General features: G+C 31.8%; 1 protein-coding gene across 2 annotated transcripts; it reads right to left on the bottom strand.

Annotated features, from left to right (window-relative positions):
* Positions 1–8,361: 8,361 nt before the first annotated feature.
* On the bottom strand, positions 8,362–11,058 carry LOC132607206 (secoisolariciresinol dehydrogenase-like). 2 transcript variants are annotated; one of them, XM_060321077.1, is made up of 3 exons: positions 10,918–11,058; positions 10,087–10,126; positions 8,362–9,292 (listed from the first exon to the last, which is right to left on the bottom strand). In XM_060321077.1, the coding sequence occupies exons 2-3, from the start codon at positions 10,122–10,124 to the stop codon at positions 8,500–8,502; spliced, it is 831 nt and encodes a 276-aa protein (XP_060177060.1). In that variant the 5' UTR covers positions 10,125–10,126; positions 10,918–11,058; the 3' UTR covers positions 8,362–8,499. The 2 variants fall into 2 exon arrangements, with proteins under 2 accessions (XP_060177060.1, XP_060177062.1); XM_060321079.1 differs by having other exon boundaries at positions 10,896–11,023.
* Positions 11,059–16,652: the final 5,594 nt, after the last annotated feature.

Genomic DNA, 16,652 nt, shown 5'->3' with positions numbered 1-16,652 from the left:
TGGAAAAATCCTATGGTTTCTTGGGGGGGGGGGGGGGGATTCTTCACCTTTCCACTACGTTTTAGTCTTATATTTGTGCTATCTCTATTTTTTTTTTAGTTTTGGGAAAGGGGGAATACCATTTTTCGTTTTTCTTGACCTCAGTTTGTAATCTCAAAACATTATTTCTGTTTGGTTTCTTTTATTTCGAGTTCGAGTATAGAGGGGATTCAGGAATATTTGGAGGGATATTCAGTTGTCTTTGGGGGATTGGGACTCAGGTTTTCAGAGAAAAAGGAAACAAAACAAAATCGAGAAGAACCCGGAAATCAAAGGGAAAAAAAAAGGGACCTGGAAAAATCCTATGGTTTCTTGACATCAATTGAAATACCCCAACATTTTATTCTGTTTGCGGTGTTATCTTTTCAAATTCGAGTACACGAAAACTCGGGGGGATTTTTTTGGAATGGTTTATTTTTAGGAACAAAAGATCGAAAAACGAAGGATCTAGAACCAAAAATTCCCTACAAAACCCAAGTTTAATCATCAAATATAGCGGGATTCCAAAAGAGCAGCCAGCGATTACTCTATCTGTTGGTTGAAAAACTTTGGTTTCTTTAATCGATTTCGAGTTCGTCGCGTTCGAGTGTAGATTCGAGACATTGACACCCAGTTCACTGTACCCAAACAGGTCAGAAATCCTCCTTCTCTCTTTGCTTTTAATTAGGATCTATACAGCTTTATGTAGCTAAACTAGTTTAATTTAGTTCATTATCGTTGTCTATTTGATTTGGTGTGATGATTAGTAACTTAATTAAGTATGTTTATTAGTTTAGTTTGTACTAGTTATAAGAGTTATATTATGTTAGTTAAATCTGCCTTGATAGGGTCATATCTGTTAGCTTAATTGGTTGTTAAACATGTTGGTTATGATCAGATTGAATAATTCCCCATCGAGTTTTAATAGTTAAATCTGTTTGGTATGCCCAGATTAGCTTAGTTCAGTAAGTCTTGTATGATCATTTTATTCAGTTAAGCATGATTAGGTATTAATTAGCCCAGTTTGTTTAGAATACTTATGTGTTGGTTTGCTTAGCATGTTTACTTGGTGGATTAGATTAGTTATGTTCCAGTCAAACATGTTTATATGTTGGTTTTTTTTATTGCTGAGTCTCTGGACTATGTCCAAATATCTGATGTTTGGTTAGATTCCCTTGCTTGTTTGGATTTGATCAGTAACAACATGGTAAATTTGTTCGGCATGGTGTTGTGTCGCCTCGTATGTTTGTCAAGCATGTATATCTTGTCGGAACTAAGTCTGATGCTCACTCTTAAATGATTTCAAACCAGTTAGCTACTTTGAAAGATAGTCATCTTATTTCGTAATCCCTGGCAGCCCATTAGTGTTGCGCAGACTTAATTAATTGGTTGAGATATTAAAGCATCTAAGTATTCTTTAAGTTTTAATTTAGGTCTGTTCTGTACCTCAACCCTCTCTCTCATTCCTAACTAAATCATTCAAAGAACTCTTATTTTTGCTCCCACCATGATTGAGTATATACTCCCTGAACAAGAGGATTTGATTACTTTAATTTCCTTTGGGATTTGACTGTACCTATGTGTGGAACTTGAGAAAATTTGACCATTTACACATCATGCGTATATCATTGCCTCTGGTTGTTGTTCCTTTCCCTTTCCCCTGCCTATCTTTTCTAAAATCTGTTTTAGCGCGGAATGGGAGTATTCCATCTGATCTTGGCATGAAGTAGTAACCAGTGACTTGTGTGAGGTTAAAATATCAATACATTGCCTTAGTTGAATAGAGTTGCAAACCATTGAATGCCCTAGTAATGTTTCATACTGTTAACTGGTAATGGTGTCGACGTGAGAGTTTACTTGATGTGTTTTGTTCTGAGTTCAGCTGAAGAAGCCATCTGTCAAAACTAATGTAATAAGGGGACAAATTGCTTAAGGATATTCGACAGTGTTATTGCGAAAACCAAGAATTGAGACTGCCTATAGAAACTTTGAAAGGAATTTTCTATCTGCTTCTTCTCTTATTTATTTATAACATATGATGTGTCGAGAAACTCGAACATGATCCAGTTTAACTGACTTCTTCTCTTCTAAATTCCAAGTATTAACTCTGCTGCTACTGTTTGCGTATGGGGGTATAGTCTAAATACTACGTCTTGGATATTCAAGTTGTTTCATTAAGATGACGTTATATTAATTGAAATGAGGCTATTTGTTTTTTTTGAAAAATCTGGAATTAGTATGTGCATGTTGTTGCTTCAGTTTGGTTAATTGCAGTTTGGCTTATGATTTGTGTAGTGAAGTTGTGTCTAAGTCTAGCCAGTACCTGGTGTGTGTTCGTTCTGTTTAGAGTTGAAATGATGTTTGCTTCATAACTTTGATTGTGTCTGTATGATCGCGTTGTTCAGATTTGATGTTCGGCTGCATATAGATTAGTATAAGTCTATCTAAACCTAAGGTTATGCTCAGTTGGGATTCAGTGGTATACAACATGTTCTGTAAACTGACCAGGACCTGTTCATAAGTTAAGAGAAGTTTGCATAGTCTGTGGCAAACAGCATCTGCCAATATATTTTACATTGCCCGTGACTGTTTGGAAAAAATGATAAATATCCAAGGCATCGTCATATAACTGTTTGCTTATTCGAAATAGTGAAGAACTTGACTCAGCTGCAACTATCGTGTCGATAGACTGTTTTTGTGATAAGAGTTTTTTTTAGAGGGTTGTCGGTATGATATAGCTTGCTGCATTTTTTTTGCTTGGTTGGTTAAGTGGAGCTTATCTACTTTGAATTGATTACTACTTGAAGGCATTTTCTATTTACAAAGTATTAAATCATTTGTATTTCCAACATAAAATGCCATTTCTCTATTCCAGTTCCTTATTTCTCCTTGAACATGTTCTGTTTTCTTAAGTCATGGGCTGCAATTGGTGTCATTTAATCTTAGTTGGTGTCGCGGGCTGGTTCTGTTTTGGTTCTGTGTGCAACTGTATACATGATTTTCTTTAATTTCAACACTTCAGCATGATCTCCCTTTTGCTTGTTTCTATTTAGCATGACTGATTTCTGTAGAGTGTTAAAGGAGGGCAGGCTCGAGAGATTCAGTCTCATCCCATTTAGATGTATATCAGCTGGTATATTTAGTACATAAGAGGGGTATACCATCTCGTTAGTTAAGCTTGGTGTGGCTGCCTCAAACTATGAAATCTTTCACCATTAATGTGCTGTAGTATCAATATTACAAATTTAGAACATGTTAATAAGGCAGAATGACATTTTCGATTTTAGCTTCAGTATTTTCCGATATATGCTAAGGACTCTGTTGAATTCTGAAAGAATATTTGAGGTTCCCTATTGATAAGAACATGCTAAGTGTATGCTATATGTATATTCATTTGCTTACCTGTTTTATAACATGATATGCATGCTATATGACTTCTCCTTTGACCTGTATGAACAGCCTGTTTAATCTATCATCCTTGGTCATGGAATAATTCAGTTTGCTTTCTCAGCTTTTTTTTTTCTTTTCTCTGGTTAACAAGCTAGTCTGAAACTTCCAAACAAATATCTATGATGTTTTGACAAGAAGTAGGTGTTTAAATGGATCTAATTCTGTGTGTTTTAAAGTCTGTAATTTATCTAAATGTGTTGCATGTCTGCACCTGGTCAGTCCCGCCTATACGCGAAATCATGAAAATAGATTATGTGATACTATAACATGCTTAATGATTATTTAAGTTGGGACCAGGAGCTATATTTTACATGTTTAACTGTGTTTATTGATCGTATGCTAATTGTTTTTTCTTTCGTTTTTATGCATGAACCTCGCGTTACGAGTCTTGGACTCATCCTCCTCCGCACTCCGTATTGGGCTAAAAACCCAATAAAATTCTCCTCTCGAGTCGGCCCATTTGTAGCCAAGGAATCAAAAGGAATTCCGGGCCAAAGCCCACTAACAAAACAGACTGTAGCAGCAGTCCATGAAAAATGGATTAAACCCATTTAATTTTATTTTGTGTGCTTCAGCTTTATTTTATGCTTAACTTGTATTGTTTTGATTAACACTTTATCTTACTCTTATTTCTATTTAGCTTAGATGAATCATAAGAGAATTAGCATAGATAGTTTTGGGAATAACGGGTAGTTAATTTAAAGAATACCAATAGTTAATTCCTTAAGATTTCATTCTCTTTTTTGTTAGATTATTCATAATATCTACAATATCTACTTTATTAGAATAATAGATTTTCAAATAACATGACTACATATTTGAGTTAGAAGAATCAATATTCACCCTTACTACTTCAGAAATTTAAAACATTACATATTTGATACTAATGCTAACTCGTTTAAGAAATAAAAAGGTAAACTAACTCAACGAATGACTCTTTCAATTTAGTTTCCTTCCAACACTTAGAATTGCATATTTGTCTAGAACAACCTTTAAAACTTTTGTTAAATAACTCTTTCGAATTTTAGTCATTTCCTTCCAATATAAACATTACATGTCTATTTTTAAAACTAAATTCTTTATGCAACTATTATTTTTCTTAAAATCTTAGTTTATGCAAATTATTATGTTTCTCTATAAGTATTATTTTAAAACAATACTATTATACTATCGTTTAAAAACTTAACAACATCTATGAGTCGTATTTTAAAATAATATTAGAAGTATTCTTTTATACAAATTATTATTTTCTACAAATCCTATTTTAAACAACATTCTTATCTGTAATTTTAGCTACATTTACAAAACTGCTTTCTTTTTCTATAATACTATATTTACACTTAGCCTAATTAAATTTTAGTCCGGTCGGTTAACCATTGTTAATGGGTCTTAAAGGGTGCCTAATACCTTCCATTTAGACTAATTGAACCCTTACCTAGAATCTTAAGTTTCGCAGACCTTAAACAGAGTTAACTTTAAACATAACTTTAATAAACTTTAGGTGTCCTAATTCACCATAAATAATTAGGTGGCGACTCCTTAAAACAAACAAAAACAGGAATCTCCAATACGTCATACTTCTAAATTTTAACTCTCCGGGGTAAAAACGGGGTGTGACAACGTTGTCAAACGGTATTATTATATTTAATTTGGTCACTTGATGACTCTTTATGTCTGTTATTCTTAATCCGTTTGGGGCATTATTTGGTCGTAACCTTTTTTGAGTTCTTGTACCATATATATACTAGTAATCTTTTTCTTATGATGTAATATAAAAAGAAATATTTTTTCTTCTATATTATGTTGTGATGAGTTTTCTTCTTTGTGAAATCTTCGTTATATTCTGGCTCCTAGTTTTGTACTAGAAGAGCTTGTTGAATCCTGTGAGATACACCTATACCAGGTGAAATATCATTAACGACAGTGTCTTAATTGACATGCCTCAAGGTTTCAAGAATTTCCTGCAAAGTTCGTGATCAAGTATTTTCCATAAGATTTCTAACAATCTTAAGGATATTTCTCGCTCCATTCTTATGGAAAATAAAAAGAGAATAACTTAATTAGTACAACCTGTCTAAATTCCAAGTATGCTTCTATTAATATTTGAATACTAACTTTGTATAGTTTTTAAGTCGATTTGAGGCACAAGAATATAATAAGCGGATAAACTTTAGCCTCAAGATGATACATATAATTTCCTTCTAATTTTAGTAGGGTTTAATGTTTATGGTTATTGTAAATTATTTACTGATGCGGATTTGAAGTTTATTACTGTGTATGTGCATTTTGAATTTTGAAAGACATTGCACTTTAGTGTTTTAAGTGTCTCTTCTTGACATCGATCATTATATGTTGAGGTTACGTGCCTGGGCAATTGGAGCAATTAATTGCGCTAGTCAAATTTGCTTATAACAACAGTTATCATACTAACAGCTAGATATCTCATTTCCCTATGAAGCCTTATATAGAAGGTGTTGTAGATCTCCGAAAGGGATCGTCAAAACCGGTGAGCCCTACCTCTTGGGGCTGGATTTAGGAAGGATTATGTTGGATATCGTCCAAGTAAATCTCGTGCAAAAGTAGCAATCACTTTGCCCAAGTTTACACAACATTTTTCCTTTTTAGTTTGTCCTAGAAAGAAACGCACCTTTCATATTTAATAACAATTTACCTTTGAACGCAATAGAAGAATCGCGAATAAAAAATCTAATACTTCCTCTGTCCCATATTAGTTATCCACATTACAATAAATATTCCTCCCAAAATACTTGTCCATGTAGAAAATCAAGATATAATTAATTAAATTTTTCCTACTTTTCCTTTAACATTAATTGTTTTTTAAAGTAATCAATATTGATTAGAGTGTAATTAATTGAAGAGAGATAAACGTAATGTAATAAAAATACACTTTTATTTATGAGTTCTAAAAAAACGTGTAAAGAAAGAAAAAAAAAAAAAGGACAAGTAATATGAGGGAGTATAATGAATGACGTTGTGTCAGCTGCATTCTGTAAAGATAATAATGGATAATTGGATATCATCAATTCTTTTATTAACATAATAATCAAAATCAGGGTGGAGTCCGGAACCAAAATACCCCCAAAATAACCACGTTGAATTAAGATACTCTAACAACAACAAAAAAATTACAAAATTACTTTTAGCGCAGTAATTTACTGCGCTAAAACAGTTCACGGAGACGGAGCCGTTAACTGCTTTAGCGCAATATTTTACTGTGTTATAGAAGCTGTTAAAAAAATAAAAATCTATAACGCAGTAAAATACTGCGTTATAGAAACAGTACAAAAAAAAAATTGGTCAACTTTATTTTTTGAAACACTTGGTGTTTTTTTCCATACTTTAACCAATGATTAGTCGTGTGTCAAGACTCCGAAACGTCAATATTTTATATAGAACCTGATATTTTTTTCTGCGTACAATAATGTAGGTTCAATACATCAAGGATACGTAAACGTTCGGATCGTCATTTTAGGGGATTGAAAAGATGACCGAAGTAAATTTTGTTTGTAAACTGTAGGTTTAAGTGTTCTATATATATATAGACGTCCATTTTTGTTTGAAGACTTGTTGTCATTAGCTTAAATTTTTTTATTTTTAGGGTTTAGATTTAAGTGTGTTATTTTTTAAAAGCGTAACTTTATTTCGAATATACGTGATTTTTTGCGCTCGGACGTCCGATTTACGCAATTTTTTTTGCAACATATTCGAAAGAAATTTACGCATTAAAAAATAACACACTTAAGGAATTTAGAGCTTGTTTGGATGGGCTTATGTCTATAAGCTGCAAACAGTTTATAAGCTAAAAAAAATAAGTTGGGATAGTCTAACTTATTTTTTTTTGGCTTATAAGTTGTTTTTAGCTTATAAGCTGCCTTAAATAAGCTAAGTCAAATGGGCCCAATTATTTTTTTGAGCTTATTTTAAGCACAAAATGACTTTAAGCTGGCTAATCAAACACTCAAAAAAAGGTGAAAACAACTTATAAGCAACTTATAAGCCAATCCAAACGGGCTCTTAGTGTTTTTTTCCATAAAAAGATCGCAACATCTTATTTTAATAAATCTTTTCTTTGCAGCGCTTAGTGTTTTTTTCATACTTTGACCAACGATTAGTCGTGTGTCAAGGCTCCGAAACGTCAATATTTTATATAGAACCTGATTTTTTTTTTTTTTTTGCGTACTATAATGTAGACTCAATACATCAAGGATATATAAATGTTCGAATCGTCGTTTTAGGGGTTGAAAAGGTACTCGAAGTAAGTTTTGTTTAAGGTTTAAGTGTTTTATTTTTTAAGGTTTTGATTTAAGCGTGTTATTTTTTAATCAAGACATAACTTTATTTTGAATATAAATACAATTCTAAAAAATATAGGGAGAAAAACTAATTGTAAAGTGGTCAAACTTTAGATGGTCATAATTTTGCGCTCGGACGTCCGATTTAGGTGTTTTTTTTTAACTTGCGTATTTTTTCGATATCTATGCGGACAAGGTGGTTTGGCCGAGCCAATTTTTGAAAAAACACCTTTTATCCCATTCAATTTTAATTTTCCCCCAAATTGACGTGAAATTTTCAGTTTTATTTACTTATAAGATGGTGATACGCAATAGATTTCAACGTAAAAATCCTGGAATAATGTAGCTGTGAATGTCAATTTCACTTCTGCGGTTTCAATTTTTGAAAATAAAGCTGACTAATTTTCTCGACATATAAAGTTGACTAAAATAACCTTACAGTTAAATACTATTTTTTTTCAAACAAAACTTACTTCGGAAAAAACCTCAAATTCTATATACTCCATCCGTTTCAATTTATATAAACTCATTTGACTGGGCACGATATTTAAGAAAGAGAAAAGACTTTTGAAACTTATGGTTCAAAATAAGCCTTGAAAATTTGTGTGACTGTAATTCATTCGTAAAGTGAATTTGTTTCTAAATTAGAAAAAAGGTGATGCATTTTGATACAGACTAAAAAGAAAATAGGTTTAAACAAATTGAAACGGAGGGAGTATTAAAATTCTGGATACTTGAACATGCCAAGTCCCGGATTATACACGGAGAATCCCCCATCAATGAATAGATTGTGCCCACTGACATACTTAGCATCATCACTTGCCAAGAATAGTGCTGCTTTTGCAATATCATCCACCCTCAAAGTTACACCTTTAAGGTTCCCAAGCGTACCCAACGCCTGCTCAAGCTCTTCATTTTCAAGCCCAATGGCCTTCATCGCCAACGGCGTAACCATCCCGTTGGGCGACAAGCAATTCACACGTATACCGAATTGCCCCAGCTCCACCGCTAGGTTCTTGGTAAGCCCCAGCACGGCGTGTTTGGAGCTGCAGTATGCATGCGATCCTGCAGCTCCGACCACGGAGCTTATGCTGGCGGTGGAGATGATGCAACCGCTACGTGTCGGGACCATGACACGAGCGGCGTGCTTCATGCACAAGAAAACTCCTGTCACGTTAATGCTGAGGACCCGTTCGAAATCCGCTTTCATGTTGTCGAGGATTCTCGGCTTCATCTCGTCTGATATGCCAGCATTGCAGAGCATGATGTCGAGTTTTCCAAACGTGGCGATGGTTTTGTCGACGGCGTTTTGGATGTCGTTTTCGTTTGTGACATCACAGTGGATGTAAATGCAGTTGGATGAGCCTCCAAGGGCGTGGCTAACTGAGTTGCCGAGTTCATCTTGAACGTCGAGAATGGCCACTTTGGCTCCATGTTCAGAGAAGAGCTTTGCAGTTGCTTCACCGATGCCACTAGCTCCTCCAGTTACCATAGCTACTTTCCCCTCTAGCCTTCATATACAAAATAATAAAGTTATAACTCTCTCATTTCATTGCATCTTTTTCTTTTAGCAAGAAAATCTAATGTCCAAACAAATTATCTTTGTTTCCTAAAGAAGGACAAGTTCAGATTTTGAAGTAAATGCATCCAACTTTCTATCGTATAAAGTATTTAAAAAAATATATGATAGTCAAAGAAAAAACTATTTACTAAAGAGTAATAGTGTCAAGTCCTTTTTAAATTTGGATGGAAAGAGCAAGATCTTATTGCCCTACTCAAAACTGCATAACATTTTTCAGCAGAATATGCGAGGGAAGCAAGAGATATTGAACTCAATTAAGCTTTTTGAAAGATAACTGAAGCATGGAATGCAACAAACACCGTTACGACAGTTTCAAGAATTACCCTTAGTACAGGAAATTATCATATACAGGTTGGTCTATTACGAACACTGTCGCAAGCTTTTCGGAAGAACTATATGAAAAATTAAGGATGGTTTTGTGAAGAATGTATTCCTTCCTCCGTCTCAAAAAAATTGTTCTCTTTTGATTTGACACAAAGTTTAAAAAATAAAATAACATTTTTAAAATGTGTGATTCAAAATAAACCTTAAATATTTATGTGGTTATAAATCATCTCATAAAATTAAATTATTTGTAAATATAAAAAGATAACAATCTTTTTGGGAAAGACTAAAAAAAAAAAGAGAACAATCTTTTTGGGACCGACAGAGTATATGAATTAAAGAAAATCAAATATTCACTTTGATTGCATATGACGTTATAGAGAAGGCTGTGATACATACCTTTTGCCGATTGTTGAAAGGAATGAAGCAGAAGCCATAACTGGTGATATATGGAAAAAGAAAAAACTTGATTTAGGAGGAGAAATGTGAACAAAAGGCCCTCTATACTGAAGAAGCAAATATTGATTATATACAAGGAGAGACTACACAGGTTTCTCTTTTTGCTGGACATTTTAGACAGCCTTCACTGATAGAATATACTGCATAGAGGAAGTGCAGACGAATTTGGAATTGAAAAAACTGTGTCATCATCTCTATGGTAATCCATGGAATAATAATGCAAAAAACAAGACCTGTCATCAGAGAACACCTTTTTCAAAGAAACACGAGACCTCGCCTTTTTTGTCAGGCTAGAACGAAGACAAACCTCTTTTTTTTATATATATATATATATATATTATAATCCTAACAAAACCAAAAGCAATGTTAAATAGAAAAGATATACTTTGACGATAATAAAACATTGACAAAATTAATCGGACTTCAAGTTAAGGCGGAAAGAAGCAATATAGACACCAAAAATTTATCTTTCTTCCTATATTTAAACAGCGAACATCTCAAAACCAGTGAGTGAAATTTAGAATCAGCCTAAAGTCAAAGTAGCATCAACAATAAAAAGTAAGAAAATAGGGAGGGTCATTAGTCCCAACGTATAGTTCAAAATTCGGACTCAACTAATTAAGAATGATTACATAATGAAAAAATATATTACAAGCAACCCATAAATTTTATCGAGCTGAAAATAGTGGAGAACTGAATGTTACATTAACTACAATATGCATTCTAAAAAGGAAAAAAAAAAATAGAACCTGCAATGGAAAAAAATTGAACCTTAATATCTTGAAAGATTTGCTAGGGGCCAGGAAGAATTCTGAATGATGCTAGGCAAAAAGTTTACTTCCTTTGGGTTCACTCTCTTTTTCTCCATTTTTTGTGTGTATTGCTCTCTATATTTATACGCCGAGAAGAGGAGTAGATAGAAGAGTGGGAGAATAAAAGGCATAAGACCTTATTCAATATTTGTGAGCTGAAAAACTAAAATGAGGGACGAAGAAACGAGGTGCAAAAATGGGAAAAATATTATGAATTATAATGGCAGAATATGAGAAAAAAAAATTTACTCTTTGTTGATTTTGATAAATGGATACTCCTTTTTTACTAAAAAAAAAAAAGGCTAAATGAACACTCTTTTTTATCCGGAGGAAGTATTTTTGAAATGAAAAAGAAAAACAGATAAAGAGGTCTAAAAATTAAGCACTAAATCATATATAAAAACATTCTTAATTAGGAATGAAAAAAAATAAGATGAAGATTAGAAAGTCCATGCACAATTATTTAATAAAACTTATGATACCTTAAACCAAAAGCTAGATCTAAGAAAATAAAAGGCAAAATTCATTTATAAAAGCATAGTACTGATAACGTCCAAATACACTCCTCAAAGAGAAAGTGTACACGGTCATATGCAATATATTTACCCAACTATGAGTCGGGGTCGATCCCACAGGGAACAATATGCTAGGCGATTAAGAAAGTAAGGAACTTTCACCAACTACGCTAAAGCCAAACGATGGATAATATTTTGGGTTTTTGAGAAAGATTATAATTAATGCAGAAATGTAAACTAACCTAGAAAGCGAGTAAAATGATCAATGGCCACAAGTTGGATACAAAGGAAATTACACTCAAGTAACGATCCAATGTATTTCACGATTTTACAACTAAGAGCGGGTTTATGTTAATAGATAATGATTTCTAAAATCTCATTGAAAGTCTTCCAACCAAATCAATGAATTTCACTCTAAGCTTTTTCAAGCCTTAGAGTGTGATATTAAGCACAATCAATTTAACCTCAAGTAACTATCCTCTTCCGAGCTCAAATTATTAGATGAGTTTAATGACCCAAATTCTTGTTAATTAATCTTTCCCAACCTAGATTTCCTCTTCCAAGCTCAATCTAAGTAAATGGGTGAGTCCTAGGGTTAGCTAATCCCTTTGGAAACATTCAAGAACGAGATTAATTAAATCAACAAAGACCCACTTCAATAGCAATAAAAATCATTCAATACATAAGCAAAACAAGAGTTTCATCCAACACTTTAATCCTAGAATATTTCCATAAACAAGATTCAAGTGAAAAAAATAAACACTACACACTTAGATATACAATACAAAGCAAGAGATTGAAGAAATGAATTAAAGGTTTAAGAAATGCTCAACCAAATCTTCAAATCTTCAACCCCAAAGTGTGGTGTAGATGAACCCTAGACTCCAAGCTTGCAAAATGGCAAAAGATGTTCATGTTTTTGCCCTAAGCCTCTCTTTTGTAGCTCCTCTAATTCTTCCAAGTTCAAAAGAATGTCAAAATCTGCCCCCATATTTCTGTTTTTGCAATTCTGCCCGTTTTTGCAAAACTGTCCACTTTTGACAGTTTTGCAAATTTGTCCCGTTTTTGCAAAACTGTCCAGTTTTGACAGTTTTGCAAAAATGTCCAGTTTGACCTCTTTTTGACTTTCTTTTCACTTGGTTTCTTCCGATCACTCATTTCAGCTACTTGGCTTGTTTTGCTCTATTTTGTTTCATTTTGGTCCCTTTTGATCCATTTTGCTCTTTTATGCTCTCCGGGCATCTTTTCCTACAAAACAACATAAAAACACAAAAAATAACAACAAAAATACTTAAGAAATCACAAAAGCTTAAGAAATTAGCGTCGAATATCGCGTAATTTCACGACTCATCAAGTAGTCTATCTTTATTTAACCAAACATTAAAGATGAAATCAGGACTTGAGAAGAAAAGAAAGTTCTCTCTTCCAAATTGTCCGCCTAGGCACTACAAAGACTCTTCCAGAAAGCCGTCGCCGCCCTATTTGACTAATTTCCTGTTGTCTTGTCACTTTGAAAAATCCTTCTATTCAAGATATTAATAAGTGAAGTATTTCAAAATCTTAATAAGCGCTTCTAAATCTCTTACTAGACAGTTTATGTTCGCACGGGTCTATCATTTTGGATTATAATGTATCTATGTGTATATAGTTATGTTTTGATAGTGATAATATATATATATATATATATATATATATATATATATATATATATATATATATATATATATATATTAATAAACATACATAAGTTTGTACTATTTTTATGAATATATATATATATGTATATACTATGTTCAAAACACGATTAATATAACATTGTAGTTTGTGCTCCATATCTAAAACTTTATTATATTCGTGTTTGTTATGAATACAAAGTCGGCAAAAATTTATTAATATTTTTTAAAAGAGAAGACTTGTTTAAAAGGAAATTATTTTTCTCTCTTTGAGATAAAACAATAGCAATATTTAAGCATCAGTTGATACTTTCAATTTTAATTTGATTAATTTAAAAGTGTAAAATACTTATTATTTTTTTATCAAATTTTGATTTGGATAATTCTAATTCAAATTATTAAATTAATTTTACATGTCTAAAACGAAATAAAGTAGAAATCGATTTTCTATTTAAACGAAGAAATACTATTTTTAAATTTTTGGTAAATATTCTAGGTTTAGTTCATTTTACTTGTCATATTGTCTTTTGCATGGTTTTTTAAGGAAACGTGAATTAGAATTATAATTTGACTAATTTACCTTATTCACTATTTGATCTCCATTTGATATTAATCTCTTTTCACATTTATTAGAGTAAGAATAAAAATGAAAAAGTAATTAAATTCTATGTTATTTTAAGTATATTTATTTTAGTAAACATAACAAATAAATGATATGGCGGAATAGCAAATACAGTAATTAAATATTCAAATTAGATCTCAGGCTAATATCAGAAAAGAAAGGAAATTGTATGTATTTGCCTACTTAACCTTTTGAATAAAAACAATAATATGTGGTCCATTTTTTTTTTGCTGTGCAATAATTTTATTTGCTCGCACTAATGGGTTGATACGCATGTGGCAATGAATCCATTATTATTGACTTGATGGGGATACTTTGAGAATTGCATGAATATTGTTTGATTTTTTAATATATGGGGTGCACGTTTTTATTTTTGACATTGCTTTTTTTTTAATATGGGGTCCACTTTTTTTTCATGAGTTTGGAGAGGATGTGGTCCACTTTTTTTCATGAGTTTGGAAAGGGTGGGGTCCACCTTTTTTTTAAGAGTAACTGACGATGAAGCATGGGTAAACCGATGCTTCTATATAGTAGAAAAATAGAAATATAATAAAGTATTTCTATCTACTTTTTAGAAGGGTTGGTAATATAAAGTATAAAATGTCATTTCCTTGCCCTTAAATAAAAAAGTGGGTGGGACCGCAAAGGATTTTTTTGCGCTTAAATAAAAAAGTGAGATCAAAGGACAGACAACGATCTTGCTTATAAATCGGCTCTTCTGTATAGTAGTAAAGTAATATATATATATATATATATATATATATATATATATATATATATATATATATATATATATATATATATGTGTGTGTGTGTGTGTGTGTGTGTGTGTATTATGTTCAAAACACGATTAATATAACATTGTAGTTTGTGCTCTGTATCCAAAATTTTATTATATTAGTGTTTGCTACGAATACAAAGTTGGTAAAAATTTATTAATACTTTTTAAAAGAGAAGACTTATTTAAAAGGAAACTATTTTCCTCTTTTTAAGATAAAACAATAGTAATATTTAAGCATCAGTTGATACTTTGAATTTTAATTCGATTAATTTAAAGGTGTAAAATATTCTATTGTTAATGTATGTAGATTGAGCCTAAACAATACCTATTATTTTTTTTTATCAAATTTTGATTTGGATAATTTTAATTCAAATTATTATATTAATTTTACATGTTTAAAATGAAACAAAGTAGAAATTTGACTTTCTATTTAAAAGAAGAACTAATATTTTTTAATTTTTGGTAAATATTTTTGGTTTAGCTCATTTTACCTGTCATGTTGTCTTTTGCACGGTTTTTTAAGGAAACGTCAATTAGAATTATAATTTCACTAATTACCTTATTAATTATTTGATCTCCATTTAATATTATTTATTCTTTTATGACCTTAATCTCTTTTCACATTTATTAGAGTAAGGAAAAAAATGAAAAAATAATTAAATTCTATCTTATTTTAAAATATGAGTATTTTAAGTATATTTATTTTAGTAAACATAACAAATAAATAACATGGCGGAATAGCAAATACAACAGTTCAATATCTAGATTACATCTCAGGCTAATATAAAAAAAGAAAGAAAATTATATGGCTTGGCTACTTAACCTTTTGAAGAAAAGCAATAATATGAGGTCCATGTTTTTTGTTGTACAATAATTTCATTTGCTCCCACTAATAGGTTGATACGCATGTGACAATGAATCCATCATTATTGATTTAGTGAGATACTTTGAAAATTACATGAATATTATTTGATTTTTTAATATGGGATGCACCTTTTTTTTAAATATGGGATCACTTTTTTTTTTTATATTGCTTGATTTGTTAATATGTGATCTACTTTTTTTTTCCGTGACTTTGGAGATGGTGGTTTTCATTTTTTTTTTAAATATTGATTAGTGTTTAGTATGGGGCCCAAACTTTTTTTTTCTAAATATTTGTTGTGTTTAGTATGGGGCCCACACTTTTTTTTTAATGATGGACGGACGATGAAGCATGGGTGCAAACCCATGCTTTTATTTTCCGTGACTTTGGAGATGGTAGGTTCCACTTTTTTTAAAAATAATATTGGTTGGTGTTTAATATGGGGCTCAAACTTTTTTTTAATTTTAAATATTGATTTGTATTTAGTATGGGGCCCACACTTTTAAAAAAAAATTAAATATTAGTTTGTATTTAGTATGGGGCTCACACTTTTTTTTTTTAAATGATGGACGGACGACGAAGCATAGGTGCAAACCCATGCTTCTATATAGTTTAAATATAGGCCGATGTAAGATTTTATATACCTGAATACTCTCCCACACGTTTAATATGAAGAACCTAAACAAGTGAAGTATTTCAGCAACTAAGCCTTTTTGAAATGCTGTTATACAGTGGATGTGAGATGTCGTTATAACTCAATTCCCTTACACATATTATATGGAACATCTGAGCCTCCAACAATTTTGTGCTTTCCTGCTCCGTAAGAATGAGGTCCATACCTTAAAGTGACAAAGGATACACCGGCAGTGAGTAGAATTACTCCTTTTTTTGGCAGGAAAACTAACGATAGCGGCACATTCATCCACCAGAAATGCTCTACACATAATTTTTAATTCTGATACTAAAAGACAAAAAATATGTATATATCAAAAAAACATGTGGCAGTACAACGTGGACTACTATGAAGCTCATGAAACTGTGAAAGTGGTCAAAGGAAACAAAAGGAAAAGGACAATTAATGGGCCATTTGTTTGCTTCAATCTAAACTTTCTTAAATTATTTGTGTTGTAGTAAATGAATACTTTGTTGCAATGGTGAAATCAAAAGACAAGAAATGAGAAAATTTTCTTTTGTGTTGTATTTCTGTGAATATGTATCAGTGTATATATACACAAAAATGA

Source organism: Lycium barbarum, chromosome 8 (assembly GCF_019175385.1).
Source record: "Lycium barbarum isolate Lr01 chromosome 8, ASM1917538v2, whole genome shotgun sequence".
Lineage (NCBI taxonomy): Eukaryota > Viridiplantae > Streptophyta > Magnoliopsida > Solanales > Solanaceae > Lycium > Lycium barbarum.
Note: the sequence above shows the minus strand (reverse complement) of the source record. Positions and strands in the feature narration are given on the sequence as shown.